The sequence below is a fragment of the Furipterus horrens genome, unplaced genomic scaffold (assembly GCF_987537825.1).
Source record: "Furipterus horrens unplaced genomic scaffold, mFurHor1.1.pri manual_scaffold_7, whole genome shotgun sequence".
Lineage (NCBI taxonomy): Eukaryota > Metazoa > Chordata > Mammalia > Chiroptera > Furipteridae > Furipterus > Furipterus horrens.
In genome coordinates this window covers 140405924-140433910 of record NW_028327177.1, presented here as the reverse complement: position 1 = coordinate 140433910, position 27987 = coordinate 140405924, and the positions used below count along the sequence as shown (strand labels likewise).

Here is a 27987-nt window from a genome sequence, read left to right as displayed (position 1 = left end):
AGGAATAACCTCTGGGCGGCTGTTCTGACAAGTCCTGTTTCACAGAGTCCTTGTCTTAACCTGGGCATAGAACTAGGACCCCCCCAAACCCAGCCACTATACAGAGACCTTGCCTAGAGCCAAAGTAGGCTTCCCTGTGTTGGGGAGAGGGTGCAGGGTGGGCATTGCACGAAGGTTCTACGCTGCCTTTTGTTAATCCTTCTTCCTGGAAACAACACCTGTGCTTTCCATAGGCCCAGAGGATTCACTCAGTGCCTACTTTAGGGGGAACAGACCGGCTTTCTATTAAGGTTTCTTCTGGGGAGAGGGGCGTAACACTGCTACAAATAGTTGAGTGGTAACTCCTAGGAAGACTTGTTCCAGCCCCTACCTGCCCAGGTGAACGCACCAGGGATGCCCCTCTTTCTCAGGGAAGACCCAAAGATAACTTCTGTGGCGCGGGAATAAGAAAAAAGGGTTTGCTAGTTACTGGTCTATGAAACATCTGGGCATCCAAAATTCCAGCCCTATTACAGTTCAGAGGCATAACGGATCCTACTGGGAGCTAAGGGCTAAAGTCGGGGTACTGGCCCTGCAGCCTCTAAACTTGGGGATCGTCCGTCATGCCTTGCTTGGATAAAGCCAGAGTGAGCTTAGGATGTCCTGAGGAGTTAGGACCTGTGGCCATCTTTCTAAGATGACTCAACAGCCGAGGGCTGGGAGGGTGGTCTGTGGAAACTGTGGGCTTCCAGCTTACGGTCCGCCACTGCCCAGAGCGCAGGGGACTCGTTCTCCATCGGGATCATCGGCCGCGGTCTTGCCCCTCCCGAGGTTGGCAGAATGCTGCCCTGAGAGAACAGGGTTGAAAAGCCCGTGCTCGGCAAGCCTCGCCTCAGCTCTGGTTTGCCCCCGGAAGCATCCGAGCCAGCAGTGCAGCGGCTCCCAACCCCGCTCCCGGCCCAGCGGTGAGCTCCTAGGGCGGTGGCTATCTTCCCCGGAGCCCCCGGAGCCATACAGCCTACCGGTTCCGGCCCCCGCTCCACCCCGTGATTCTAATTGGTCGCATGGCCTTCTAAGCCCCGCCCCTGAGGGTTCATCCAATCCGGACTCAACCTTCAGGTTCTGCCCGCACGTTTCGTGTAGCCGCTTCCGGTCCTGCCCCGGATGTCGAGCTGTAGAGCCAAATTTGAAGGAGCTGAGACGGGGGGGCGCGGCCAAGAAGCTGGATCTGTCGCAGTTTCCTTGGCTACCGGAGCCCCCTGAGTCGTGATCATGCCTATCCGGGCGCTATGCACCATCTGCTCCGACTTCTTCGACCACTCGCGCGACGTGGCCGCCATCCACTGCGGACACACCTTCCACCTGCAGTGGTGAGTGCCTGCTGTTACGGGGCTGGGCGCTCGCTCCGGCGCCGTTACGGGACTTGGGGTGTCAGCCCCTGGGCTGCCAATCCGCGGAGCCCAGACGGGTGGTAAGGATGGCACTAGACGGAACCCCACAGGAGGTTTCCGACTTGGGCAGAGGCAGGGCAGGGCGGGCTTTCCGCAGGAGGTGACAGCTGCACTGAGTCCAGGGACTTTCATGATGGGCCTGCGAAGAGATGTGACTTCAAAACTGTTGGCTCGGGCGGAAGTGAGCTTTCACCAAACTGACGAGCTCTTTTGTTTTTTCGAGGTAGAGACCTGGTAGGCCTCTGGCTACCCGGTCTGTTGGGGTTTGCTTGATGGTTTGGAATGCTTCTATCCAGAGTCACCTCTTTGGTCAGACACCGCAATGTATTCACGGACGCCAGCAAAACTCAGTTAACGTCTGGGGACAAGGAGGTGCTCCCTGATCAGCTGTGCTGCTGACCCTGTAGGACCATCGTATTGAGTACAGGTGGTGGGAAAAGATTCCTCTGGCAGCTGCGGACGGGCTGGTTCAGAGCTCCTCTGCTCCTTTAATTAGCGTGGGAAAATATGCATGCCAAACTTTACCATTTTTCTCTTTTCCTTTTTTTACTATACATTTTTTATTGTAGTAAAAATATATAACATAAAGTTGACCATTTTAATCATTTTTGGATTGTTTACAGAGCGTATTTAACAAACAACAACAAAAATTCCATATGAAAAAGTACACAACCCAATTTTAAAATAGACCCTTTGGAGAGGGGTGAACATAGCCATTGTTTATACTCTATCAAAGGCTTCTAACATGATGGTTTTTCCCCCTTTGCCACCATTTCAGTATTGTTCTGTTGCCCACCAGTTGCCATTATCTATCCACATGGTATCTGTCACAAGACTCATAAAGGAATCAAATTCCTGCTATATTCCTTGGACATGTCTGCCACCATCTAATTTCAATAACTTTTTGTCCATAATTTTTAAGTATATTTTATTGATTATGCTGTTACAATTGTCCCAGTTTTCCCCCTCTGCCCCCCCCCCCCTGTTTGGTACCCCTGTTCCCTCCAGCAATATTCCCCTTAGTTCATGTCCATGGGTCGTGTGCATAAGTTCTTTGGCTTCTCCATTTCCTATACCATTCTTGACATCCCCTTGTGCTATTTCATTTCTACCAATTATGATTCCTAATCCCTGCACCATTTTCCCCATTCTCCCCCTTCCCCCTCCCAGCTGATAGCCCTCCAAACGAGCCCCATACCTTTGATTCTGTTCCTGTTCTGGTTGTTTGCTTCATTTGTTTTTATTTTTTACATTCAGTTGTTGATAGTTGTGAGTTCGTTTTCATTTTAATGTTCATAGTTTTTATCCTTTTCTTAAATAAATCCTTTAACAGTTCATATAATAAGGGCTTGGTGATGATGAACTCCTTTAGCTTTACCTTGTCTGGGAATGCCCTTCCATTGTAAATGATAGGTTGTAGGTCCTTGCTTTTCATCACTTTGAATACTTCTTGCCAGCCCCTTCTTACCTGCAAAGTTTCTTTTGAGAAATCAGCTGACAGTCTTATGGGAACCCCTTTGTAGGTAACTCTGCTTTTCTCTTGCTGCTTTTAAGATTCTCTCTTTATCTTTAACCTTTGGCATTTTAATTATAACGTGTCTTGGTGTGGTCCTGTTTGGGTCCATCTTGGTTGGGACTCTCTGTGCTTTCTGAACGTTATGTCTGTTTCCTTTGCCAAATTAGGGAGGTTTTCTTTCATTATTTTTTCAAATAACTTTTCAATTTCTTGCTCTCCCTCTTCTCCTTCTGACACCCCTATAATTCGGATGTTGGCACATTTGAAGTTGTCCCAGAGGTTCCTAAGCCTCTCCTCCTTATTTTGCATTCTTGTTTTTTCTTTTTGTTCTGGTTGAATGTTTATTTCTTCCTTTTGTTCCAAATCCTTGATTTGAATCCCAGCTCCTTTCCTTTCACTGTTGTTTCCCGGTATATATATATTTTATTTCATTTTGTACAACCTTCATTTCTTTCTCATTTCTTTTTTTTTGCTGTACTTGGTGAGTTCTCTGAGCACCCATATCGCCAGTGGTTTGGACTCTGCATCTGATAGGTTGACTCTCTCCATTTCATTTAGTTCTTGTTCTGGGGTTTTGTTTTGTTTTTTCATTTAGGCCAGGTTTCTTTGCCTCCTTGTGTTTGTTTCTGTGTAGGTAGAGCTACCTTTACTCCCTGTCTTATTAGCGTGGCCTGTGTAGCGAAGGCACCTGTAAATTGTGTGGGGCAGAGCCTTAGGTAATTCCCAGGGTGAGGCCACCCACTTCATCACTTTGTGGCTCTGCATGTGGTGGGAGGGCTTGAAGAGGGGACAGTACCACTGCCTGGCTTCTGGCAATTTGTCCAGCAACCATCCCATTTCCAGTCACTTTACCCACTTCCCACATGTGATTGGTTCCCTTCCAGTTGCTGCCCTGGGGTTTGTGAATGTTCTAAGACCATGCGGGCGCTTTCAGTGGTGAAAATTCAGCAGTTTCTTCCACCACTCCAACCCCCCACTGGTTTTTACAGACAGAAGTAATGGGGGTTTATCTTCCCAGTGCTGGAACGCTGGGCTCTGTGGTCTGGCCTGGGACAGGACTGCTTGCTCCCAGGTTATCCCTCCTGATTTTTAGCCACCACACATGAATGTGGGACATAAGTGTTTATAAATGTTATTGCTTCTTAGGTTGAAACTTATCAATATATAAAGTCCTTTGTCTCTTGTAACCTTTTCTTTTATTCTATTTTTTTTTTTTTTTTGCCTTTAAGTCTATTTTGTCTGACAAGTAGGCACTTCATCTCTTTTTGTTACTGTTTTTCTTATCCTGATTGGGATTTAAATTTCTTCAATTTGTGGAATGATTTCTTTAATTACTTTTGGAAGATCATCAGCAATTATCTCTTCATGTATTGCTTCTATTTCATTATGTCTTTTCTTCTATATTAGTTTTTCATTTCTGCTATAGCAAATTAGTGACTTACAACAACACAAATATGTTATCTTATAGTTCCAGAGGTCAGAAGTCCACAATGGGTCGTACTGGGTTACAATCCAGGTTTATAGGCGGGGCTTTCCTGGGCCCACGGCACCTCTCTCCCTCTCCAAAGCCAGCGGTGTGACATCTTCAGACATCTCTGTACAACGCTGATACTCCTGCCCCACTTATAAGTAGCTTTGTGATCACATAGGGCACACCTGGTTGGATAATCCACCATCTGAAGACCCTTAATTAACCCCATCTGCAGAATCACTCTTGTCATATAAGGTAAGGTATTCACAGCTTTTAGAAATTAGGATGTAGATTTCTTGGGGGAGGACCTTATTCTCCCTGACATTCTTTCTGGAAGTCCTAATTATATGTACGCTAGACTGTCTCACAGTATCTTCTGTGTTGCTTATCATCTTTTTAATTTAAAAAAATTTTAAATTTATTTAGTTTAGAGAGAGGAGAAGAGAGGGAGAGAAACATCAGTGTGTGGTACCTCTCGCATACCCTCAATTGGGGACTTGGCCCATAACCCAGGCATGTGCCCTGACTGGGAATTGAACTGGCGACCCCTTGGTTCACAGGATGGCACTCAATCCACTGAGCCACACTGGCCAGGGCTCATCTTTTTAATTCTCAGTGTTTCCTTTGACCTATTGTTCAGTTTACTAGTTCTTCAACTGTGTCTAAACTGCCATTAAACTGCACAGAATTCTTAATTTTGCCCATTTTCTCAGTTTCAGAATTTCTGTTTGGTTATCTTTTATTTTCTAATTCTCTACTGATATTTTCAATCTTGATTTTGATTTATTTAGCCTAGTGTGTTATGATCTGTGTCCGACACTTCCAGTGCTGAAGTCTTTGTGGATATGCTCTGGCTGGCACTTGTAGTGTTATTTTCCTTGTGTGACTGTTTACTTTAAAAAAAGTTTTCTAATTGAAATATAACATTACATAACAGCATGCACATAGTAAATGTATGGCTTGCACCATTCTCACAAATTGAAGGAGATGGGAAACAGGAGGTCAGCACCCCAGAACCCTCCTTGCGCGCTCTTCCAGTTACTCCCGTCACCCGCCTCCCCGACACACGGAAGGACACCCAGTGTCTTGACTTCCAACAGCGTGGATGAGTTTTGCCTGCTGTTTTCCTTTATGTAAATGAAGTCGTACACAGTATAGCTTTTCCTGGTATCTGGCTTTTCTGCCTCCATCTCATGTTTATGTGCCTCGTTTATAACGTTCTTCTTAGGTGTAGACCCGGTCGTTCTCATTGCGGTGTAGTATTCTGTTGTGCATGGGTAGCTTTGATTATATGTTGTATGTAGCATCTGAAAAATTATTTATAGAAAACATGTTGGCACCTCAGACGATGGTATCATCTTTCAGAGAGGACTGTTGCTCCCTTGTCCCTGGGGGTGGGAGAATTGACTAGTGGGGGACTGCTTTCAGGTTTAAGGCTTGATGTTTTGTGGGCCACCCAGACAGATAGATGACGCAAAGCTGGGCTGTGTTTCGCTTTTGCTGCTTCTTCTTTTACTTCTAGTTTACCCTTCCTTTAAAAATATAGCCTCTGGAGTCCCAGCTAAAGAAGGGGGTGTTCTTAGAATCCTCATCTCTGAGGGATCCTGGGTTTTGACGGTTGCTCCCTGTCAAAGCCCAGCAGGTTCACAACAGAGCAGCCAACACAGCCAAAAAAAAGGGCCAGGCGGTTGGCGTGCTTGCACCAGCGTGCCCTGTGGGGTGTGCTGTCCCCACTTGGGGCGCGGCCCTCCCGGGTGGCCGGGCGAGGGGCGGGGAGGGGCAGGACAGACCTTTCTGTGCTCAGGGTGGCTGCCTGGCCTGTGCGTCCCCAGCCACGCCGTGGCTTACCGGTCTGCTTTTCTGTGTTTCATTGCAGCCTTTTCCAGTGGTTCGATACAGCGCCAAGTCGGACCTGCCCGCAGTGCCGAATCCAGGTGAGGGCGGTGGGGTGGAAACACCTCAGCTTGGGGCGTCTTCTCCTCACCGGGGAGCAGACCCAAGGAAAGGTCTCTGAAGCTGACAGCTTTCTTTGACCCTTTTTGGACCCTCACGGTTTGAGGCTGGCTGACCCTCACTTGTGCCTTTGAGTGGTTCAGGAGGCCTGCTTATGCCCACAGGTGGCAGGCCTGCTTATGCCCCGTTGCCTGGGTCATTCTCTCCCTGGGCGGGTTTGGCCCCCTTCCCTGCCTTTCCCCTTCTTCTCAATACCCAGTGCCTAGAGTTGGGGGGGCTTTTGAGTGGTCACCATATGGGTCTGCAGAGAGATGGCTTTAGTAACCACCAACCCAGCGGCACCAGCTTGGGGCACCAACAGGGTGGCAGAGCTGGTCTGCCTCCAAGGGCTGTGGTGTGAAAGGCCAGGCCTGGCTACCTGTTAGGCTGTGTGTCCACCCCTCCCCCCCGGTCTGTGACCCAACTATGCAGTCATGCTCTTCTTGTTCTCCCATCCAGGTTGGCAAAAGAACCATTATCAATAAGCTCTTCTTTGACCTTGCCCAGGAGGAGGAGGGTGTCTTAGATGCAGAATTCTTAAAGGTACCCAGAATTTATCTCTCTGTATTGAACCCAAGCACTCTGAGAGTTCCTTCTGCTCCCACCCAGGGAGAATACTGAGAGTAGCAGGTGGCGTTCTGCAGGGGAGACTTTGCAGAGTTCAAGGCAGAGGCAAAAGTAGAGATGAGACGGTCATTGGAGAAACCCACTGCGAGCCTTCCCTTTGGGATTTCAAAGCAATTCCGACCCAGAGTCAGAGTACCCCTCACCTTGCTGAGGATCTGCGACCATTCTCCCCAGCCACTTTGCTGCTGGGACAATTAGGGACAGATGAGAAAACCCTTCTTGTCCTCAGCCAGGGAAGATGTGTGGACCCTCTGTTCATAAACCTGGCTGTGTCTCAAAACTGCCCGGGAAGCTTGGCATATACCAGATGCCAGGGTCTTTCCCAGGCCAGGGGTGGAGGGCAGAGCCCCTGGAATCAAGATGTGCAGCCGGGGTAGAAACCCACACTCCAGGTGAGGATGGGTGGGTTCCCTCCTTTACTTCTACTGCTTTTCTTCCAAGTCAAGATTGAGCTTTCCTTGTGCCCAAGGGGGCTGCATTGGCAGAAACCTCTTGAGGAAGTAGGATTGGGGTTTGCAAGTGAACCTGGACTCTGAGGGTTAGTTCGCTGGGCATGTGTCAGGTCAGGGCTCATTTGGCGCCATGATGTCCTTGGACCCTCACTGCTTCAAGAACGTGGAGCTTCCGTGCTTACAGCCAGCATGTTCATTGTCATGGTAACCGCTCCGAGATTTAAGCCCTGTTTTCCCTGTGATACAGTCAACAAAGGCAGCCTCATTCTTTCCGGCTCTCGAAGCCAGATCTAGGGGACAGGGAGGATGGGGCGTGGAAGGCATCCTGCTGGGGCGTGGCGGGAGCCAGGGGGCTGTGGGGAGCTTTCCTTCTGAGGCAGCCCTTGCACACCCTCTTCAACCCACCACTTCCACCTCGAGATGTTCCACCTACACTGACCAACCCGGCATCCCGAAGCACCTGCCCCGGGGTCCTGAGTGGAGTATTTGACCACGTGGGGTTTATCCACCTACTGGGTCACATGTGAGATTCTGAGTCTTGGGTTGACCTTGAAAGAGTGATCTGGAAGAGGACTGGTCTGGATTCCATCCAGCTACCATCGTGGGCCCTTGACCAAGCCTTTCGCTTCTGTAGAGGCTGGTTCCCCTGCTTATGGACTAGGTACCTCCCTCGCCCACGGGGATATTGACTCCTGTGGACCCCTGGATGGGAGCCGGGCTCAGTTCCGCCCCAGCCTCTCAGTGGCTCTGCAGTGTACACAGGCTCCAAAAGGCTCACACAGTCTTCTTAGAACCTCGCACGTGTGAGGTTTCAGGCAGGAGCTCAGCGGTCCTGGCTCACTGACCATATCAGGTTCTGGGGCTGGAAGAGTCGTGGTGCACAGAGCCAGCTTAGAGCAGCGAGGAGAGGTAGACTGGGAAGCAGGCAGGACCCCAGGCAGAGGGAAGGAGCGGTGGCCCTGCCTACCTCGTGTCCCCACTGAGTGCAGCTGATGCCCAGAGAGGGTGAGGGCCCGCGCAGGGCCGGGGACGCGGTGGAAGCCTCTGCCGTGAGACTGAGCACGTAGACCCAACTTCACATCTCTTACCTCTGTCCTGCGTCTTCCCCTGTGTTGGGGTCGTGTCCCTGAGGTCATGTCCCCCATCTCATCTACTTCTTAGGCACACAGAGATGAAGCAAGGCCTGCTCCCCATTGTTGGCCTTGCCTGGCCTTGAGGCACAGCAGAGACTGACAGGCTTCCTCCCCCCAACCTGGGCCCCCCCACAGCCTGTGGGAGGCCGATGGGGCCGGCTGTGGGGCCGAGCTGCTGCTAACTGTGCACATTGCCTTACAGAATGAACTGGATAATGTCAGAGCCCAGCTTTCCCAGAAAGGTGAGTTAGCAAGAGACGGGGCTGTGGGAACCCTCTGACTTGGGCGCTGGCGGGGACGCCCTGGGGGGAAGGTCTTCGGCTGCTGGGGGAGCCTGGGCCTCACCCTGCTCTGTGCGCCCGAGTCTTGCCAGCTCTTGTGACTGAAAAAGAGAGGAAAGGGGGGTGACTGAGGCTGCCCACCTCGCCCAGGACTCAGGCTGGGAGGCCACTGCCTGACGCACTGGAGTGTTTGTGGGAGAGGTTTTAGCCGCAGAGTTTGCCAGGGACCCACCTGACTACTGGGGTGATGCGCTAACTGGCCGCGGGAGTGGGGAGCAGTGCAGAGGGTCTCGTCCGCTGAATGAAGAGACCCTAGCTCAGCTCCCCTGCTGTGGTGCCTGCCAGAGAGGGGAGCCTGGCCCCAGTTTTCTGTCCTGCGGCTCACTCTTCACCTGTCTCCGGGTTGGGGTGCTGGAGTCCAGAAGCCCAGGTTCTCATGCTGATAGTTGGGTGGGCCTGTCCCCCACCCCACTCCAGAGAGGGAGAAACGGGACAGCCAGGCCATCATCGACACGCTGCGTGCCACACTGGAAGAACGCAACGCCACTGTGGGGTCCCTGCAGAAGGCCTTAGATGAGGCCGAAATGCTGTGCTCCACCCTCAAGGTGGGTCCCGGGCCCTGTGGGCACAGGTGATGGGAGATGCAGCCCCAGCCCTGGGCTCGCCATGCCAGGCTTACCTGGTTGGGCCTCAGTCAGCAGCTTCGTGTGCGCAGTTGTGAAATGGAGGCGTGTCCCCTTGTCCCCAGGCCTCCCACACTGCACCCACCCAGCTCGTGCGGAGAGGGCCCCGTTGGTCACACTTACAAATTCCATTCCAGGTAGTTTGAGGAGGTGAGGCCTTCCCAGCACTTCATGGGGGCGGGGCTGCTTAGCCAAGGCCTTGGTGAGGCTGGGCCACGTTTCCAAAGTGGTCTGTACTCCGCCGCGAGGCCAGCCAGAAGAAACTTCCCTCCGCACTCCAGTCTTTGGTGGGGCTGCTCTCTGAGGCAGATCAAACAGCGCCCCAGGGAGGAGCAGAGGCCTTTGAAGTTGGTGGTGCTGAGCTGACCAGGCAGATCAAAGCCTGCAGAGCCAGCCGTTCTAGATCCAGATGAATTTTGTATCAGCCTAGGGTGGTGAGCCTCTTGCTCTCCCAGGGACATGAGGCGATTGATCTGAACCCGCAATTGATAGTCTGGCCTTGTAGCAGGGAGCAGTCATTGCTGGATGCCATTTGAAAGGGGAAAGGAGGCATCCTTGTGGACAGACAGGGCCCCAGGTTGTTCATTGTCTATGTTCCCGCTTGGTGGCTGGTCTGGGTCACATGGCCTGGCCGGCAGAAGGGAAGGAGCAAGCCAGCGCCGGGCTGCAGAGCAGGAGTCCCTGGTGGCATGCTCAGAGATGGGGTGGTCTTGTGCTGAGGGCCGCCTGGCCAGCTGCCTCGGGCTCCGCTCTGCCATCCTGGCAGCTGCCCGTGATCCGGATGGCGGATAGTGAGGGCCGGGTGTGTGTCGGCCTTCTTCGGCTTCTGCACAGTGTGCGCCGTGCGGCCCAGGCACGGGAGTGTGGCGGCCCGCAGGGGGCCTGAGGGTCCTAGCAGGGGGCTGCACCTGTGGTAGACATATCTCAGGGGGAGCATGCAGGCAGGCCTAGAGCCCCTTAGCAGAAGAAACACCAACTAGAGGGGGGTCCAGGAGCCTTACCTCCTGAGGGTTGGGGGACACGTGGTTACCAGCATTTTTAATCCTAGGGTAGAGTCTTCCCAGTGACTTTAGCCATGGCCCCTGGGGTCCTCCAGACAACAGGTGTGTGTGGGTGTGTTTGCTCTTCAGAAGCAGATGAAGTTCTTGGAGCAGCAGCAGGATGAGAGCAAACTGGCACGGGAGGAGGCCCGCCGACTCAGGAGCAAGATGCACACCATGGAGCGGTGAGCTGGGAGCCGGGGCCTGCCCTGCGCCCGTGCTCTCGCTCCCAGGGCCCCCAGGGCCCCTGGGTGGCACAGCTTGCGGGACTGAAGTGGGAGTTGGGTCACCTCTGGACTCTAGTCTCCATAGGCCGTGGGGCGAGGGGCTCAGGCCAGCTGGGTCTCTTTGCTCGGCCTCTGTGAGCTCTTCCCTGTCCCTGCTGCCTGTGGCCAGATGGTCTGTCAGGTCTTTTGCTCCAGGAACCTCTCTCCGGGGACCCCTGACCTTGGGAAGCTCTGCCAGACCCCGTCCTCCCCAGCAGCAACCCTACAGCTGTGCTCAGCTCTGCTGCGGGGCCCTTCCTTAGGCAGATCCGCCTGCTGGAACACCCTGGTAGGCCAGGCTGTCTCCATAGCAACAGTAGCAAATGGAGGCAGAGCTGCACTGGGTACCTACCCATCGGCCTCCAGATTTTAAATGCTGTGGGCCGGGTGTTTTTCAGGATTGAACTCCTACTCAAGAGCCAGCGGCCTGAAGTGGAGGAGATGATCCGAGACATGGGTGTGGGCCAGTCGGCGGTGGAGCAGCTGGCTGTGTACTGCGTGTCCCTCAAGAAGTGCGTACTCTGGCCCCTCTGTCCACGCCCGAGAGCTGAGCCGTGGCACCCCAGCCGGGCCTCTCCATCTGCTGCCCCTCCCGTACAAGGCAGAACAGGTGGAGTGACGGGGAGCGCGCCGCAGCCACGCTGCCTCTGTTTGAGCCCTGACCCGACCTCTCGCCATGTGGCCGGGAGCCGGTCTCTTAGCCTCTGTGACGCTCAGCCTACTGAATGGAGATAGTACTAACTAGCCTCTTCGGGTTACTGAGGGAGCTGAGAGATTCTAAGCGTTATTTCTAAGGAGGCTGGCACAGCGCTGTGAGTGTGAGCCCCGTCGGGACCGCTGCCGCCTGTTCCCCAGCGGCGTTGTCACTGACCTTGCCTGGCTTGCGTCAGAAACTGTGCCCAGATCCTCCGGTCCTGTGGGCAGTAGGCTGGGGAAAGGGCCACGTGGCTGACGGGCACAGAGGATCCCAGACGCCTCATGTGGGGGCCAGGTGGAGTGGGGGCTTCCTGCACCCCTTCTCAAACCACCAGTGCCTGCAGGACCGGCGGGGTGCAGCTGCCCTTGCGTGGGCTGGGGGGCCCTCCACCGCGCCAGCCTGCTGGGCTCAGGTGGCGGGTAGGAATGAGAGCAGGAGAGGGGCTGAGCTGGCTTTGTGTTTGGCTGGTGCTCAGTCTGACCAGCGGGTGTCTCGTTCTGACATCTCTTTCTTGGTCCCGGTGTAGAGAGTATGAGAATCTAAAAGAGGCACGGAAGGCCTCAGGGGAGCTCGCTGACAAGCTGAAGAAGGACTTATTTTCTTCCAGAAGCAAGGTAACTTAGTGGGGAGCAGAGGGCGAAGGGAGAGGGGGCTGTTCCTTTCCCACGCTCGCCCATGTCCCCTGAGCGAGACCACGGGGCCTGACGGTGCCGCTGACCCCGTGGGGCTGTTGGGTGACTCCCAGAGACTGGTCGCTGGCCTTCACTGGCATTGGCCCCGGCTCTGTGGCTTGTCCATTTAGGGTGGCAGGGCCTGCAGGTACTCTCCTAACGTGTGCTCCCCTCTGCTCTTCCTGGCTCCTGGGCACCTCTCAGCAGGCAGGAGAGCACAGGTCCCGAATGTGACAGGTGCAGGGGTCTGTTTTTGTGCCAGGTCCAGAATAGCAAGGCTCGTGGGACCAGACTCAGCACAGCTGCTTTTATCTCTGGGCCTGGTGCATCCATGAGCTGCAGGGTGTAAGAAAGCCCTTGCTCATGGGCAGCTCCAGGACATTGCCGGACGACGGCCCAGCTCCCTAGAGCTGGGGTCACCCTCGTGTGTCTCCATACTCTTCTGGTCCCTGGTCTACCGTGAGCACACACTGGGCGGCAGCCGATGGGAGCAGGGCACAACCTCCCCCGCCCCCCGCCCTGTGGCTCATCCTTTACCCTCTACACTTTCTTGTAGTTGCAGACAGTCTATTCTGAACTGGACCAGACCAAGTTGGAGCTGAGGGCAGCCCAGAATGATCTGCAGAGTGCTGATAAGGAAATCGCGGTGCGGGTTCCCCCGGCCCCGTGGGGTTGAGGGGTGGTTTGTGGGCCCTCTGAGGGCAGAGCTGGGCTAGCTGTGCCGGGAACCTGTGCTGCAGTTGGTGGTGCTTCCGGGCTCCCTGCATCCCCCTGGGTCCGGCCGGGTCGGGGCCTCGACCCTGGTCTGGAGCCTGGGTAGACAGCATCATGGGTCTCCCCCCAAAGTCTGTCCTGTCCCTACAGATCTGGGGTCACCAGAGGGAGGGGTTGGCCTCCAGAGCCCGATGGCGGGGTTTCAGGCCTTGTCCTGTTCCCAGAGGCTTTGCCCTTTTGCGTGTTGTTCACGTCCTCGGCAGTCTGTCTAGACTCGATGCCTCAGCCTTTCTTTCATGCTTTTTTCTTTCCTTCCCCCAGAGCCTGAAAAAAAAGCTAACGATGCTGCAAGAAACCCTGAACCTGCCACCAGTGGACAGTGAGGCCGTGAACCGCCTGGTTTTAGAGAGGTTGGTCAACCTTCGGGATGGTGCGGGGCCTCAAGCTGGAAGAGCTCTTTGGCTTTGGTGGGTGGGTGGTCTATGTGGGCATGAAGGCGGTGGCTGTCTTGCCCTGGGAGATGGCAAGGATTTAACTGGAAAGCAGCTTTGAGGCAAGTTCTGGGCTCAGACAAGGAGAGGCCAGGGACGGCCGGAGAGGACCGAAGGATGGTCGGAGAAGGGGCAGGAGCGTTGGCTCTCTCTGGGCAGCCTGTTTATGGGATGGCTCACCAGTGCAACGGTGTCTGCCCCAGATTCTGAAACAAATAGGAAACCTTCACTAAAATAATTCCCCTCTGGTTCTGGGAGAGTGAGCTGGAAGCTCCCAGCAGAGGGAGCCAGAGGCAGGGCGATGCTGGTCGAGCGTGGACGGCACCCGCCTGCTCCTGAGTGTTCCCCTGCAGCCTGAGCCTGCTGGCCTGGGCACCCTTAGGGCGGTCGCTCACCTGACTGCCAGCTGGGGCCCAGACAGACACCACGCTGCCCGGTGACCTGCCGCCCCTTGACTTGGGCTGCTCTCAGTGTCCTTTGGAAAACCATTCTGCACCCTCTTCCCCGCATCCAGCCAGTGGCTGGAGCCTGCCCGTCTAACTTCTGGTGCTTCCTGCCCCTTTTCCTTGCCGCCACCTCCCCTTATGGTCTGTGGCCCATCCTCTTACTGATCCATGTGGGTCTGCTGTCCCCTGGCCATGCTCTTGCCCAGAATTTTGGGGATGTCTCTGGGTACTGATGGTGGTTGCCTGTTCCATTTGTCACAGTAGGATTATCCTTCACTCCTATCATTTTAGGGTGGCCTCAGGAGGTAACTATCACCCCTAACTGCAGAGGGGGTGTTTGGAAGACCTCTCTCAAAGACCCCAAAGGCCCCCGACCTCCAGGCTGAAGGGAGTCAGGGAGGCCTTCGCTTCAGGAAGGCCTGCCAGGTGCCATGAGTTCATAGAGGAGGCATTGACTGTCTCCGTGCCACATGGGCGATGCGGGCCCTTGGTTCTGTGTTGGAAAGGCGGGCTTTGAGTATCCCGTAGCACCTGCTGAGGCCCCTGGCATGAAGCCTTGCATACAGGTTATGGGTGAGTGTCCCGAAGGTGACACTATCAGCCAGCAGGGCCTCAAGCCAGCACCTCAGCCAGTGAGGGAAGGCTCTGAGGCTCTAGACTCTTCATCCTTGTTGGGAAAGAAGGAAAGACCCTTGGCAGGAAGGGAAACAGAGTTCGAGCTTCCTGAAAGGAGGGTATACTGGGAGCGGTCTGAGGGAACAGCAACTGTGTCCACATGAGCCGGATGTGGCTGTGGGGGTGTAAGGGGAGGCCACTGTGGGAACCTTCTGGGTCTTGAGGTTAGTGCTGTGCTTGGCCAGGAGGTGCACGTGAAGAAGATTGAGCCAAAGCTGGGCATGTGCTGTGGGTACATCTGGGCGGGGTATGAGGGGATGGCAGCAGGAAGCCCTGCTGTGAGACCCCTGGAGGGCAAAGTGGCTGTCCCCAGCCAGACCCTGCCTGCCTGGTGATGTGCCTCTTCTAACCTGGGGCTGGACTTGCTAGGGTTGGCTCACTGTGGCAGGATGACAGATACTAGAGAAAGGTGGGCATGAGTGGTTCTGGCTGCTGCTTTCTGCTGTGGTTCTCAGCATAAAGAGGGAAGCAAGGTGACCGGCATAGAGTTGGTTTGAGGTGGGTTCATGCAGATGAGGGAGTGGGAGCGCTTCCAGGGACCAGGGCAGGGGAAGGAAGTGACAGGTCAAGCCTTCCCACATGCTTACCTGCCCAAAGCAGTGCAGGCTGCTCCCTCTCCTCTGGTCAGCACATCCCACTGGGCTCCTGGCCATGTCTGATACCCCATTTGTTTGGCCGTTGTAAATAATATTGCTGTGAACATGGGTATACAACTGTCTCTTTGAGATCCTGCTTCCAATTCTTTGGGGTATATACCCAAAGTGGGGTGGCTGGGTCATATGAAATTCTATTTTTTAACTTCTCGAGGAACGGCCTTTCTGTTTCCCATGGTAGCTGCGCCATTTCACACTCCCACCGGCCGTGCGCACCCATTCCAGTTTTCCCCAGTCCTTAACCAACACTTGTTATGTTCTGGGTGGTTTTGTTTTTTGTTTTGTATTGTTTTGTTTTTTGTTTCTTATGGATTTTTTTTTTTTTTTTATAGTAACATCCTGATGGGTGTGAGGTGGTATCTCATGGTAATTTTGGTTTTCATTTCCCTAATGATTAGTGACATTGAGCATCTTTTTATGGGCTTATTGGCCATTTGTAAATCTTGGAAGAAATATCTATTTAAGACCTTTGCCCATTTTTGAATCAGGTTGTTTGTTTTCTCATTATTGAGTTTTAGCTCTCTATAGATTTTAATCTTTTATCAGAGATATGATTTGCAAGTATTTTCTCCCATTCTGTGGATTGCCTTTTTACTCTGTGGTAGTATCTTTTGATGAACAAATTTTTTAATTTTTGTGATGTCTAATTTTTCTGTATTTTCTTTTGCTGCCTATTATACATAGAGCTTTGTGTTGCTTTTGAAATTTAATATATGGGCATTTTCCTGTATTATTAAGTTGACTCTCTGGAAACCCTACTTTAAAAAATTTTTTTATTTTTTCAGTCCTCACCTGAGGATATGTTTATTGCTTTTAGAGAGAGAGGAAGGGAGAGAGAAACATCAGTGTGGTCTATCTGTTGCCTCCCATATGGGCCCTGACCAGGGACCCAACCCGCGACCTAGGTATGTGCTGTGACTGGGAATCGCACCGCAACTTTTTGGTGTCCGGGACGACACTCCAACCCACGGAGCCACCCAGCCATGGCTGGAAACCCTACTTTAGTGTCTATCATATTCAAGCCACGAAAGTACCAGCCCCTGAGGGGAGTCATTTGGACAATTTCAAATAACGTGCCCTTGCCATAAGTAGTCCTGGAGGGGACATCCAGTTATCCCAGCCTGTGGTCACATCTCTGGCTCCTTGCGCTGCATCTGAGAAACGAGGCTTCTTGGTTAAAAGGCGGTAGTAGCCTTCGTGCATTTGGGTTTCGTGTGGATTTTTGCTTGCTTCCTTTCACGTCTTCCAGACTTTCACTGGTCCTGTGACTGTGGAGGACGGTGCCACGTGGTTTTTTCCATAGAGATTAGGGCTTCCTTGCAGGGCCCTGAGCTGGGTGTGGGCTCCAGGCCCCTGGAGCCAAGTCCTGTCTGATGCTCGAGGGGCTTTTGTCCCGGGCTGCCACTGTGATGCTCAGTTACCAGTCTGTGTATGCCTCTAGCCCAGCCCCCATAGAGATGCTGAACCTGAAGCTTCGCAGGCCAGCCTTCAGTGATGACATTGACCTCAATGCCACCTTTGATGTGGATACGCCCCCCGCCCGGCCCTCCAGCACTCAGCGTGGCCACGCCAAGAAGCCCTGCCTGGAGAAGGCACAGTAAGTAACAGTCCCTGGCCCTGTCTGCGGCCTGGAGGAGGGATGGCTGAGAGGGCTCTGTAGGCCCTGCCCTCACAGCCCTGAGTGGCTGAGGGGCAGTGAGGGTCACCTGGGCTTGACTGTGGCTTCGGTTCTGGCCACCTCCTCTTCCCTCTCCCGAGTACTCCCTCTGTGCAAAGCTTCTCTCCTGCTTGTCTCGTTAATCGTCGCTGTCACCCTTCAGGCAGGGGTGTTGGGGTGTGCATTGGAGAGAACGCAGAGGTCCCAGTGGGGGCGAGTATTGGCTGGTGGTGGGGGTGGTCTGCGCTCCCCATATTCTGAATGCCTGCCCACCGGAGTCCTGAGCCAGGGGCTCTGCCCCCCTGCGCCCTGTCTGTGCCTCTCAGAGTCACGTTCGAGGTGGAACCGTCTCAGCCGCGGGGCTCAGGCCCCCACGCCCCACCTAGGTGGGCGGCCCTCGGGGGCAGGTGCGAGAGGCTGTGTGGGATGCGCGGGACCGACACTAAGGATGCGGTGGCACTGGGAGCGGGGAGGCTGTCTCCTTGGCCGCTCAGGCCGAGCGTGGTTCATCACGGAGACTAGAACTGCTCCCGAACACTCACGTAGGTCTGTGCTGCTCGGGTAAGGCCGGTCAGGGGCTGAGCACGCTTCCTCTCAGTCAGAGACTTAGGGCACGCGAGAAAGGAATTGAGGTGTTGGGCACTGGGGACGGAGGAGGCCCAGGGGGAGGGCAAAAGGGGAAGCCGGCTGGGCTGCTGCCCTCCCCGCCGCAGGGGCGGGGGCCCCTGTGCTGCACAGGGCAGGGAGCAGCGCAGCCCGGGCGCGGGCGCTGCCGCGGGGGGCCCTGGCACTGCCTGGTCCACACTCGGCCCCCTCGGGTTGCCTTTTCTCTAGCTGAAAAGTTGGAAAGTAGGTACCTGGGGCCTACAGGCTGCCAGGCCTTGTAGAGACGTTTCTACCATCTTTAGGGCATGTGGGGGAGCCTGGGATGCCCCAAACTTGGATTATTCTCCCCAGACTCAACTTGCAGTAAATGGAGAGTCTTCCCATGGTCTTCCTGTGGCCTCACCACAGGCTATAGGGACAGGAGTAGAGGGTCCGGAGTGCGCAGACCCTGCGCCTGCCCCTGTCCTCGTGGCTTTGAGAAGCCACGGGGTCCGCCTCACGTCACCATCCTTCCACTCATCTAGGAAAACGTCAGGAGAGAGGGTATCCAGCTGCTAGGGTCCCCAGGAATTGGACGGAAATGCTGCATCCAGCTCTGGAGCTAGAATGGGAGGCCAGGGCCTGGGGCCATGATCTGTTCTGCTCCAAACCCTGCCTGTAAAGAATATCTAGATTATCTAGGGAGATGGCCTAGCCCTGTCTTCTGAGAGCACTTTATAGGCTATTGGCCTTACCGAGGTGGTAGCCCCTCTCTGGGCAGACAGGACGAGGCCTGAGCTCGTGAGACGTGTCTGCCTCTCAGGGCATGACTGGCGTTTCTCCTGTGGCTGGTGGATCAGTTGGGCTCTCCTGCCCCACACAGAGCCTGGGACTTGGTGAGATGCCTGAGGGTTTGCGGAGCTTTGGAATTAGCTTATCCCTGAGTGGAAGCCACAAGATTGGGGCATGGTCCAACCTCGCCTGCCTCCCCACTGTGGCAGCTGTGGCCGTGCAGCGATTCACGGATCTGACCTTGGAGTGGGGACCGCTGAGCTGCCTGGCCCAGCACACGGCCACGACAGCAGCCCTGCCACACGGGGCTCTGCAAGGGATGTGTCCTGAGCATGACCTCCCTGTCCCTGCGCCTCGCTCACATGCCTCTTGCCTCTGTACCTCACAGCTCTCCCATTCGGGACGTTCCGAAGAAGACGCCCAAAGACTCCAGGCAGGTAAGGCTTCCCAGAGGAGCTGCCAGGCGCCATCCAGCCCGGGCCGGGACGGAGTGTGAAGCTGCCCTTCTGAGAGGGCAGGGTCTTGCCTGAGCCCTCCCGGTCCCGGCCCGGGACTGAGGCACTTCGGAGCCACCCTGGGCGCCCTGCTCGCTGTCCTTTCTGCCTCCTGGTCCTGTCCCACCACCACTGTCCCCCTCCTGTGCTGCCATTCGGCTCATCAGGTCTGGCTCTGGGGTGTCCTCTGCAGGAGGCCCAGCTCTCACTGGGCGGCCAGAACTGTGTGGGAGACCCAGATGACGAGCTGGTGAGCGCCTTCCCTCTCTTCATCCGGAACGCCGTCCTGGGCCAGAAGCAGCCCAAGAAAGCCAGGGCAGAGCCCTGTCGCAGCACAGACGCAGTGAGTGTGGCTTCCCATAGTGGCAAGTGTCAGCCCTCGCAGGAGAGGACACCGTGGCCACCACCACCACCCCCTGCTCATTAGCCTGGTCCACTCACCTCTCCCTTTTACTTTAGGTAAGGACAGGCTTCGATGGTCTTGGAGGCCGGACAAAATTCATCCAACCTGTATCCTTGTTCTGTGGCACTGGGCTGAGCTGAGCTATGGAGCCCACACCATCCCTCGCCTGTACCCCCAGACCCCAGCCAGCCAGCGGCTGCAGCCTCGTGTGCAAAGCCAGACCTCACTGAGTATAGCAGGGCAGCCCACCCCCAACCTTCAGCCTCTCCTGCCCTGTACCCCAATCCCCTCTTTCAGCCTTTTCCTTGACATCTCCTTCAGACTGACACAACTATGATCCGCCCGCTGCCTGTGAGGCCCAAGGCCAAGGCCAAGCAGAAAGTAGGGGCCGGGAAAGTGCCCCCTCCCTCCCAGGCCAAGCTGGACACCTTCCTGTGGTAGAGAAAACAGTGTGTCTGATCAATGGCCATGTAGGTGCCTCTGACTTGTAGGCTCAAGACTGGCTCAGCAGGGTGTTTGTGGGGCACGGCCGCTCTTCCAGGCCCAGCCTTGGGGGCAGTGGTAGACAAGAAGATGGGGCCAAGGGCGAGGCCTTGCCCCATCCCCACCACGCTGGGCCTAGCTGTGGGAGCTGGGACCAGGTCACCCTTGCTGCCTGCAGGGCTCGCTCTTTGTCGCAGGCTCCTGTGTATAGCCAGGACCAGGTATTGGGCTGCTCTGATCCTACAGACGAGGGCCTTTGTTGGCTGTACGGACTAAAGTGCTTGAGGCTTTGCAGGCAGCTTCAGCCTGCCCGGGCCTTCTGCTTGCCTCTGACTTCCTGCTAGGCATCACCTGGGCCAAGCAGAATAGGGAGTGGGGGCTGGTGGTGGGGAGAGGATGGGGGCAAGAGTTCTGTGTTGAAAATAAAAAAAAGATAAGACTTCTTCCTGGGCCTGGGAATATAAATTTGTCCTTTGGAAGACTGTTCGGCGTGACTTTCTAAAGCAGAAACTTCACCTAAACTCAGACACTTAGGCATGTGGCTTCTTAGGGCACAGAGAGACTCTAGCAAGAATGACACTGCTGCAGCTTTGTCCACAGACTCCCACCTGGGCACTGCCCAAAGACCATAGGCCTCGTAATCGATGCCTGGTGATGACATCTATCAGAAGATTTCAAGAGACAGTGTAGTGACGGTGCCTTTCTTTTCTTTTAGCCGGGAAGTCTTTGTTAGGTCGTTAGCTGGCAGCAGAGGTAGTAGAACAGAAGCTTCGGTGACCATACACAAGGGACACATGTTTTGCAAAAACAGTTTGAAGAAGTCACAAGTGGACAGCTTCAGCCCTCAAGAAGCAAAATTTAGCAGTTCCTGAGGTGTAGAGGGATTCATTCTCTAGACTTACTATAACATACTACTCAGAAGCTAATTCTCAACAAAATATTACAAAGCATATAAATAAACAGGAGAGTATGGTTCCTTCACAGGAAAAAGAACTTCGTAGAAAGTTGCTGACAGATTTTGAAACTGAAAAGTATAATTGAAATGAAAGATTCACTATCACTAGAGTCACAAGTCTATTGCTTTCTTATATGTCATTAGTGAATAATTGAAATTAGAAACACATTATCATTAGCAGTACCAAGAAGAAGGAGGAGGAGGAAAAAAAGTGTAGGTATAAATCTAACAAAATATGTACAAGATCTTTGTGAGGAAGGCATTGAAACTTTGATGCAGTTTTAAAAAGACATGAACACAAAATGGAGCTATATTCCAGGTACATGGATAGGAAGGCACAATATTGTCAAGATGTCAGTTCTTCCCAACTTGATCTACAGAATCAATAAAATTCAAATAAAAATCCAAGCAAGTTATTTTTGTGAAGTATATTTTATTGATTATGCTGTTACAATTGTCCCATTTTTTTCCCTTTGCTCCCCTCCGCCCAGCACTCCCCTTCCCTCCAGCAGTCCCACCCCCGCTTAGTTCATGTCCATGGGTTGCACCGCTATGATTCAGATGTTGGCACATTTAAAGTTGTCCCAGAGGTTCCTAAGCCTCTCCTCATTTTTTTCAATTCTTGTTTCCTCATTCTGCACTGGTTAACTGTTTATTTCTTCCTTGTATTCCAAATCATTGATTTGAACCCCAATTTCCTTCCCTTCACCATTGGTTTCATGTGGATTTTCCTTTCATTTAGCATAACCTTCACTTCTTCCCTTATGCATTTGCCATATTCAAGCATATCTGTCAATTCTGTGAGCATCTTTATCACTAGTGTTTTGAACTCTGTGTCTGTTAGATTGGCTGTCTCCTTGTCTGTTAGGTTGGCTGTGAGGTTAGCTATCTCATTGCTTAGTTCTCCCACTGGAACCTTGATCTGTTCCCCCTTTTGGGCCATACTTCTCTGTCTCCTCATCTTCACAGGCTCCTGTGTTTGCCTCTATGTCTTAGGTAGAGCTGTTGCACCTGTTACACTCTGAGGGGCAGAGCCTTAGGGATTGGTCAGTACAGGGGCCTGTTTCACCACATTGTGAAGCTGTATGTAGGGGAAGGGTCTGAGAGGCAACAATGCAGCTTGCTCAGCACTCGCCCCTTTTCCAGGCACTTCTCCTGCTTCCCATATGTGACTAGAGCCCCTCTAGCTGTTGCCCTGGTTGTGGTTCCCAGAGTGGGTGGGTTTGCAAACAATCTAGGACCTTGGTTGCCCTCTAAACAAATGGACTCTGCTGAGAGACTGGCAGTTTCTTCCTCCGCCCCAACCCCCACTGGTTTTCACAGCCAGAAGCAATGAGGCTTTATTTTCCCCAGCACTGGGACCGTGAGCTGTGAGGTCTGGTCTGGTGCTGGGAGAGCTCCCCAGGTGTCCCTTCCTACTTTTTTAAATGTGTGACTGTGCTTTCTGTCAGCCAGCCACAGCTGCTGTCACACCTGCCGCTTCTGCCCAGGCTTAGTCCCTCCTACCTGTCTGGATGAGTATTTCTTCTTTATATCTTTGTTTGCTGGACTTCCGTACAGCTCGATTTCCTGGAACTTCTGGTTGTCTCCAGTTTTGAGGTAGTTGTGTTCCTTCTTGGTTGTGGAGGGAGAAGCAGCGTGTCTACCTATGCCTTCATCTTGGCCGGAGGTCTGCAGGAAGTTATTTTGTTATCAACAAACTGATTCAAAAGTTTATATGGAAAAGCTAAAGACCAACAGCCAACACAATACTGGAGAAGAACAAAGTCAAGGACTGACACTACCCAACTTCAAGATTTATTATAGAGCTACAGTAACCAACACAGTATGGTATTGTCAAATGAATAGAAAAATAGAGCAATGGAACGGAATAGAGCCCAGAAATAGACCCTCATAAGTACAGTTAATTGATCTTTGACCAAGGAGCAAAGGTGATTCAGTGGGAAAAGGGTCATCTTTCCAACAAACGGTGCTGGAAAAACTGGACATCCACATGCAAAGAAAAAAAAAAGGATTTAGACAGTTCTTACACCTTCACAGAAATTAACTCGAGATGGGTCATAAAATCGACTCTATAACACTAGATAATAAAACTAGAAGATAACAGTAACAGGAGAAAATCTAGTGACCTTGTGTTTGGTGATGACTTTAAACACAATACTAAAAGCATAATCCATGAAAGAAAAAGTTATATAACTTGGACTTCATTAAAATTTAAAATGTCTGGCCCTGGCCAAGTGGCTCAGTTGGAGCGTCATCCTGATCTGCTGGAGTTGACAGTTCGATCTCTGGTCAGGGCACATACAGGAATCAGCTGGTGAATGTATGAACAGGTGGAACAACAGGTCGATGTCTCTCTCTGTCTCTTTCAAAAATAAAACCTCTGCTCTGTGAAAGGTGCTGTTAAAAAAATGAAAATACAAGCCACAGATTGGGAGAAAAGCTTTGCAGAGACATCTGATTGAGGACTGGTATCCAAAATATAAAAACAACTCATAATTTAACAACTCAGCTTAAAAATGGGGAAAACTCCAAACACACACCTCACCAAAGGAGATATACAGATGGCAGGTAAGCGTATGAAAAGACGTTGAACATCATGTAATCAGAGGAGCATAAATTAAAATAAGGAGATACCACTACACACCTATTAGAATGGCCAAAATGCAGAACACTGACAATACCCAATGCAGGTGAGGCTGGGGAGCAACAGCAGCGCTCATTCATTGCTGGTGGGAACGCCAAATGGTATGCTTTGGCAGTTTCTGATGAAGCTAAATATAACCCAGCAACCATGCTTCTAGGTATTTAATACCTAATGAGTTAGAAATGTAGGGCCACACAAAACTCTGCACACAAACAGTTGTAGCAGTTTTATTCATAATTGCCAAAAAAATTGGGAGCAGCCAGGATGTCCCTTAAACAGGGGAAACTATATGTGAGGTGTGAGAGGGTGTATGGAAACTTTCCATCCACGTAGCTCCCTGGCATGGGACTCTGGGAAGTAGCAGTTACGAGAAAAGTAGAAATTCACCAAAATTTACTGAAATGTGCCCGTCTCTTCATCAATTTCCACTCCAAATTTCCAAAACAGTTGCTTCAGACAGTCACGGCCAGCTCAGTTGTTGGAACGGAGGGGCAGAATTTTGGAGTTTTCTCCTCTGCCATCTTCCCTGACATGACTTGCAAACCATCTTAAACAACCAATGGGTCAGCCCTCACCGGTGCAGCTCAGTTGGTTGGGTGTTGTACCAAAAGCAAAGGGTTGGTGGTTAGAGTCCCAGTCAGGGCACGTGCCTGGGTTGCGGGTTCTGTCTGATCCCTTACAGGGGCAGGTGCAAGAGGCAGCTGGTCGGTCTCTCACATCAATGCTTCTCTCCCTCTCTTTCTCCCTTCCTACCCCTCTCTAGAAATAAAATCTTAAAACAACAACAACAATGTGTCAAAGAAGAAATCACAGGGAAATTAGGAAATACCTTGAGATAATCGAAAATGAAAACATACCAAAATTTATGGGATGCTGCAAAAATTGTACCAACAGGGAAATTTATAGCTATAAACACCTACATGTAAGAAAAGAAATATCTAAAACCAATGACCTCACTGTATACCTCTTTTAAAAAATATTTTTAATTTATTGATTCTAGAGGGAGAGAGATTTGTTGTTCCACTTATTTATGCATCACTGGTTGATTCTTGTACGTGCCCTGACCAGGGATTGAACCCAGAACCTTGGCGTATCAGGATGATGCTGTAACCAACTGAGCTACCTGGCTAGGGCCTCACTGCACACTTTAAGGATCTAGACAAAAAGAGAAAACTAAACCCAAAACTAGCAGAAGGAAGGAAATAATAAAGATTAGATATAGATGGCCCTGGCTGGTGTGGCTCAGTGGATTGAGCACCGGCCTGCAAACCAAAAGGTCTCTGGTTCGATTCCCAGGCAAGGCACATGCCTGGGCTGCAGGCCAGGCCCCAGTTGGGGGTGCATGAGAGGCAACCACACATTGCTGTTCCTTTCCCTCTCTTTCACTCTTTCTTCCCTTCTCTCTGAAAATAATATGAAATCTTTATTTAAAAAGATTAGATATACATTAAATAGAAAAATGTGATATTGTGAGTTATAATCCCTATATACAGTGTTTGGTCTTTGTCTTGGCACAGAGCTCCTAAAACCCTTGGAATTTTTTGGGATGAAACTTAGGTCTTTTGTTGTGTTAAGAGGTGACTTTAGGAAAGGGTAGGGGCTGGTTGGGGGCTGGTGGCCGGTGGAGCCAACCCTGTGATTAGAGGGGTGGAACTTTCAGTCTCACGCCCCACCTCACACCTCTTGGAAGGGGAGAGGGGCTGGAGCGTGCGTTCGATCACTACCAACAGCCAATGGTTTAGTCAATCACACCTGTGTAATGGAGCCTTCATAATAACCCAAAAGGATGGGGTTCGGAGCGGGCCCAGTTTGGAGGACACATGGAGGCACCCAGGGAGAGCGTGCCCTACCCTTTTCCTCATTGCTTCCTTCTGGCCATTCCTGAGTTACAGCCTTTTACAATAAACTGGCAAGTTCGTAAGTAAACAGTCTCCCTGAGTCCTGTGAGCTGATGCATTGAACCTGAGGCCTCAGGGGGTTGTGGGAACCTCTAATCTATAGCCAGCCACTGGGTAGCACAGGTGACAGACAGCCTGGACTTGTGATTGACATCTGAAGTTGGGGATGGAGGGCGGTCTTGTAGGACTGAGTCCCTAACCTGTGGGGTCTGAAGCTGTCTGCATCAGAATTCACTTGACTCAGAGGACACTCGGTTAGTGTTGAATGGCCTGGTGGTGTGGACAAATACACACATCAGACCTGGCGTCAGAACCCTTAAAAACAACAGGGAAAATCAACAAAACCCAAAGCTGGTTCTTTGAAAACATCAACAATATTGACAAACTTCTAAATAAATTGACTAAGAAAAAGAGAGAGAAGACTCCAGTGATCAAACTCAGGAGTGAAAAGTGGGGATATTTCTGCCAATTTTAGAGAAGTAAAAAGAATTATAAGGGAGTATTATGACCAATAGTACATCAACACTCTGAATAACCTAACTGAAATGGAAAAATTTCTAGAAACACAAAAACTAGCAAAACTGACTCAAGAAGAATATACAAAGTCTTAATAGATTTATAACTAGTACAGGAAACATGCATTTGATGAACTCCCCCTAAATAAGGCCCGGGGCCAGCCTCACTGGTGATTCTATTGTAATGGAATGCAGATCCAGCTGCCTGTGGTGGAAACCAATACTTGAGAGGCAGGTGCTGATGGAGAGGAAGGTGGCTTTACTCAGATGCTGGCCACCTGGAGGAAGGGGACTCATGTCTCAAAGCCCATCTCCTGGGAAGATGGGTGACTCGCGTCTCAAAGCCAGTCTCCCCCTCTCAGTGGAGGCAGAGGCTGTTCTAACGAGGGAAGGGGACAGAACAAAGAGCTCACCGGAGGGGGCTGCAAAGCTCTCCACATGCAGATGAGCCCGATCCGTTCTGATGAGGCCAGCGGTGGATGGTCCGGGGTGCGTCATCCCGGTTCGTCATCCCGACTTCACGTCTCCCCGGCTCCACGGCTGAAGGTCAGCACACCTCCCAGAGCTGGGGTGCCTGAAGGTCAGAGCAGGTACATTCTGAAGTTAGTTCCTAGGAGTCTTATACAAACATGCTGTTCATCTACGAGCTACATATTCGTCAGAGCCAGCACTGAAACGATGTCAAAAGAACGGTGGGGCGGGTTACAATTCTCCGCTGTTACAACTTCCCACTGTTATACTACCAAACACTCAAAAGAATACTAACACCACAAAGACACTACCCACATAGTGGAAAGGCAGCCCACAGAATGGGAGAAGGTATTTGCAAATCATATATCTGATAAGGGACAATATCCAGAATATAGAGAGAACTTCTAAAATTCCAAAACACAAAAACAACCCAATTCAAAACTGAAAAGATATTTCTCCAAAGAATGGCCGACAAACACATAAATGTCATCCAAATGGCCAATAAGCATATTAAAAGATGCTCATATCACTAATCATTAGAGGAATGCACTTCAAAACTACCAGGAGAAACCATCTCACACTCATTAAATGGCTACTAAAAAACAAACAAACAGAAAACAAGTGTCAGAGAGGATTTGGATAAATTGGAACCCTTGTGTACTATTGGGAATGTAAAATGGTACAGCTGCTATGAAAAATAGCGGGGCAGTTCTTCAAAACAATTAAAAATATAATTACTTTATCTAGCCGTTTCACTCCTGGGTACACATTCAAAATCGTAGAAGCAGGATCTCAAAAAGACATCTGTACATCCAGATTCATAGCAGCATTATTCACGATAGCCAAAACATGGACGACACCCAGTCTCCACTGACAGATGAAAGGACGAGCAGAAGGTAGTGTATACATATGCAATAAAATATTACGTGGCCTCGAAAAAGGCAGGAAGCTTTGTAAAGTGCTACACCATGACAGCACCTTGAGAGCATTTGCCAGCTGAAAAGCTAGCCATAAAAAGACAACCTGGCTCTGGTTTCAGTGCCTAGTACATATAATACGTCCAATACATGTTTATTGAATGAACACACACGCACACACATGCATGCACACACATGCGCGCTCACAAAATCCCCCTACCACTTGACTTCTACTAGGTGGATATACTTTTTATAAAAAAAAAAAAGGAAAAACGAATGTTGGCCACAATGTTGAAAGATAGGAATTTTGTTCACAGCTGGTGGAAAACATTTTGTTGGTCCCTCAAAAAATTAAACATAGAATTACCATGTGACCCAGCAATTTTACTCCTACGTATATACCCCCAAAGGACTGAAAACAGGGACTCAAGGACATGTTCATGCATGATCACGGCAACATTCACTGTTCATCATATCCAAAAGGTAGAAACAATTCAAAGGCCCATCAACAGGTGACTGGAGAAACAAGCTGTGATACATGTATACGATGGAGTATTATTCAGCAGTGAAAAGAAATGAAATACCGATACATGCTACAGTTTGGTAAACCTCAAAAACACCATGCTAAGTGAAAGCACATACCAAAGGTCACATTTGGTATGACTCCCTTTTCTTTAGATTTTTATTTATTTTTTTAGAGAGCGAGGAAGGGAGGGAGAGAGAGGGAGAGAAACATGGTTGTGAGAGAGACGTTGATCAGTTGCTTCCTGCATGCCCCCAACTGGTGACCTGGGCCACAATGTGGGCACGTGCCCAACCAGGAACCAAACCAGCAACCTTTCAGTTCGCGCGCAGCCCAACGTTCAACCCAGAGTCACGCCATCCAGGGCTGTAGGATTCCTTTTATATGAAGTATCCAGAACAGGCGAATC

General features: G+C 51.6%; 1 protein-coding gene across 1 annotated transcript; it reads left to right on the top strand.

Moving 5' to 3' along the window:
- The first annotated feature begins 1144 nt into the window (after positions 1-1144).
- TRAIP (TRAF interacting protein) lies at positions 1145-21014 on the top strand. The gene is made up of 15 exons (XM_090284767.1): positions 1145-1349; positions 6294-6351; positions 6869-6952; positions 8824-8863; positions 9380-9507; positions 10716-10810; positions 11290-11403; positions 12115-12202; positions 12816-12905; positions 13295-13383; positions 16680-16835; positions 18661-18709; positions 18960-19109; positions 19226-19276; positions 19491-21014. Exons 1-15 carry the CDS (start codon positions 1252-1254, stop codon positions 19608-19610), a joined length of 1410 nt encoding a protein of 469 aa, XP_090140893.1. The 5' UTR covers positions 1145-1251; the 3' UTR covers positions 19611-21014.
- Positions 21015-27987: the final 6973 nt, after the last annotated feature.

Bases quoted from the DNA above. Each gene is read 5' to 3' on its own strand.
- TRAIP (XM_090284767.1), top strand. From the start codon at position 1,252: ATGCCTATCCGGGCGCTATGCACCATCTGCTCCGACTTCTTCGACCAC. The intron at 10,811-11,289 runs GTGAGCTGGGAG...GGTGTTTTTCAG, and splicing joins AAGATGCACACCATGGAGCG to GATTGAACTCCTACTCAAGA. The intron at 13,384-16,679 runs GTTGGTCAACCT...GTATGCCTCTAG, and splicing joins AACCGCCTGGTTTTAGAGAG to CCCAGCCCCCATAGAGATGC.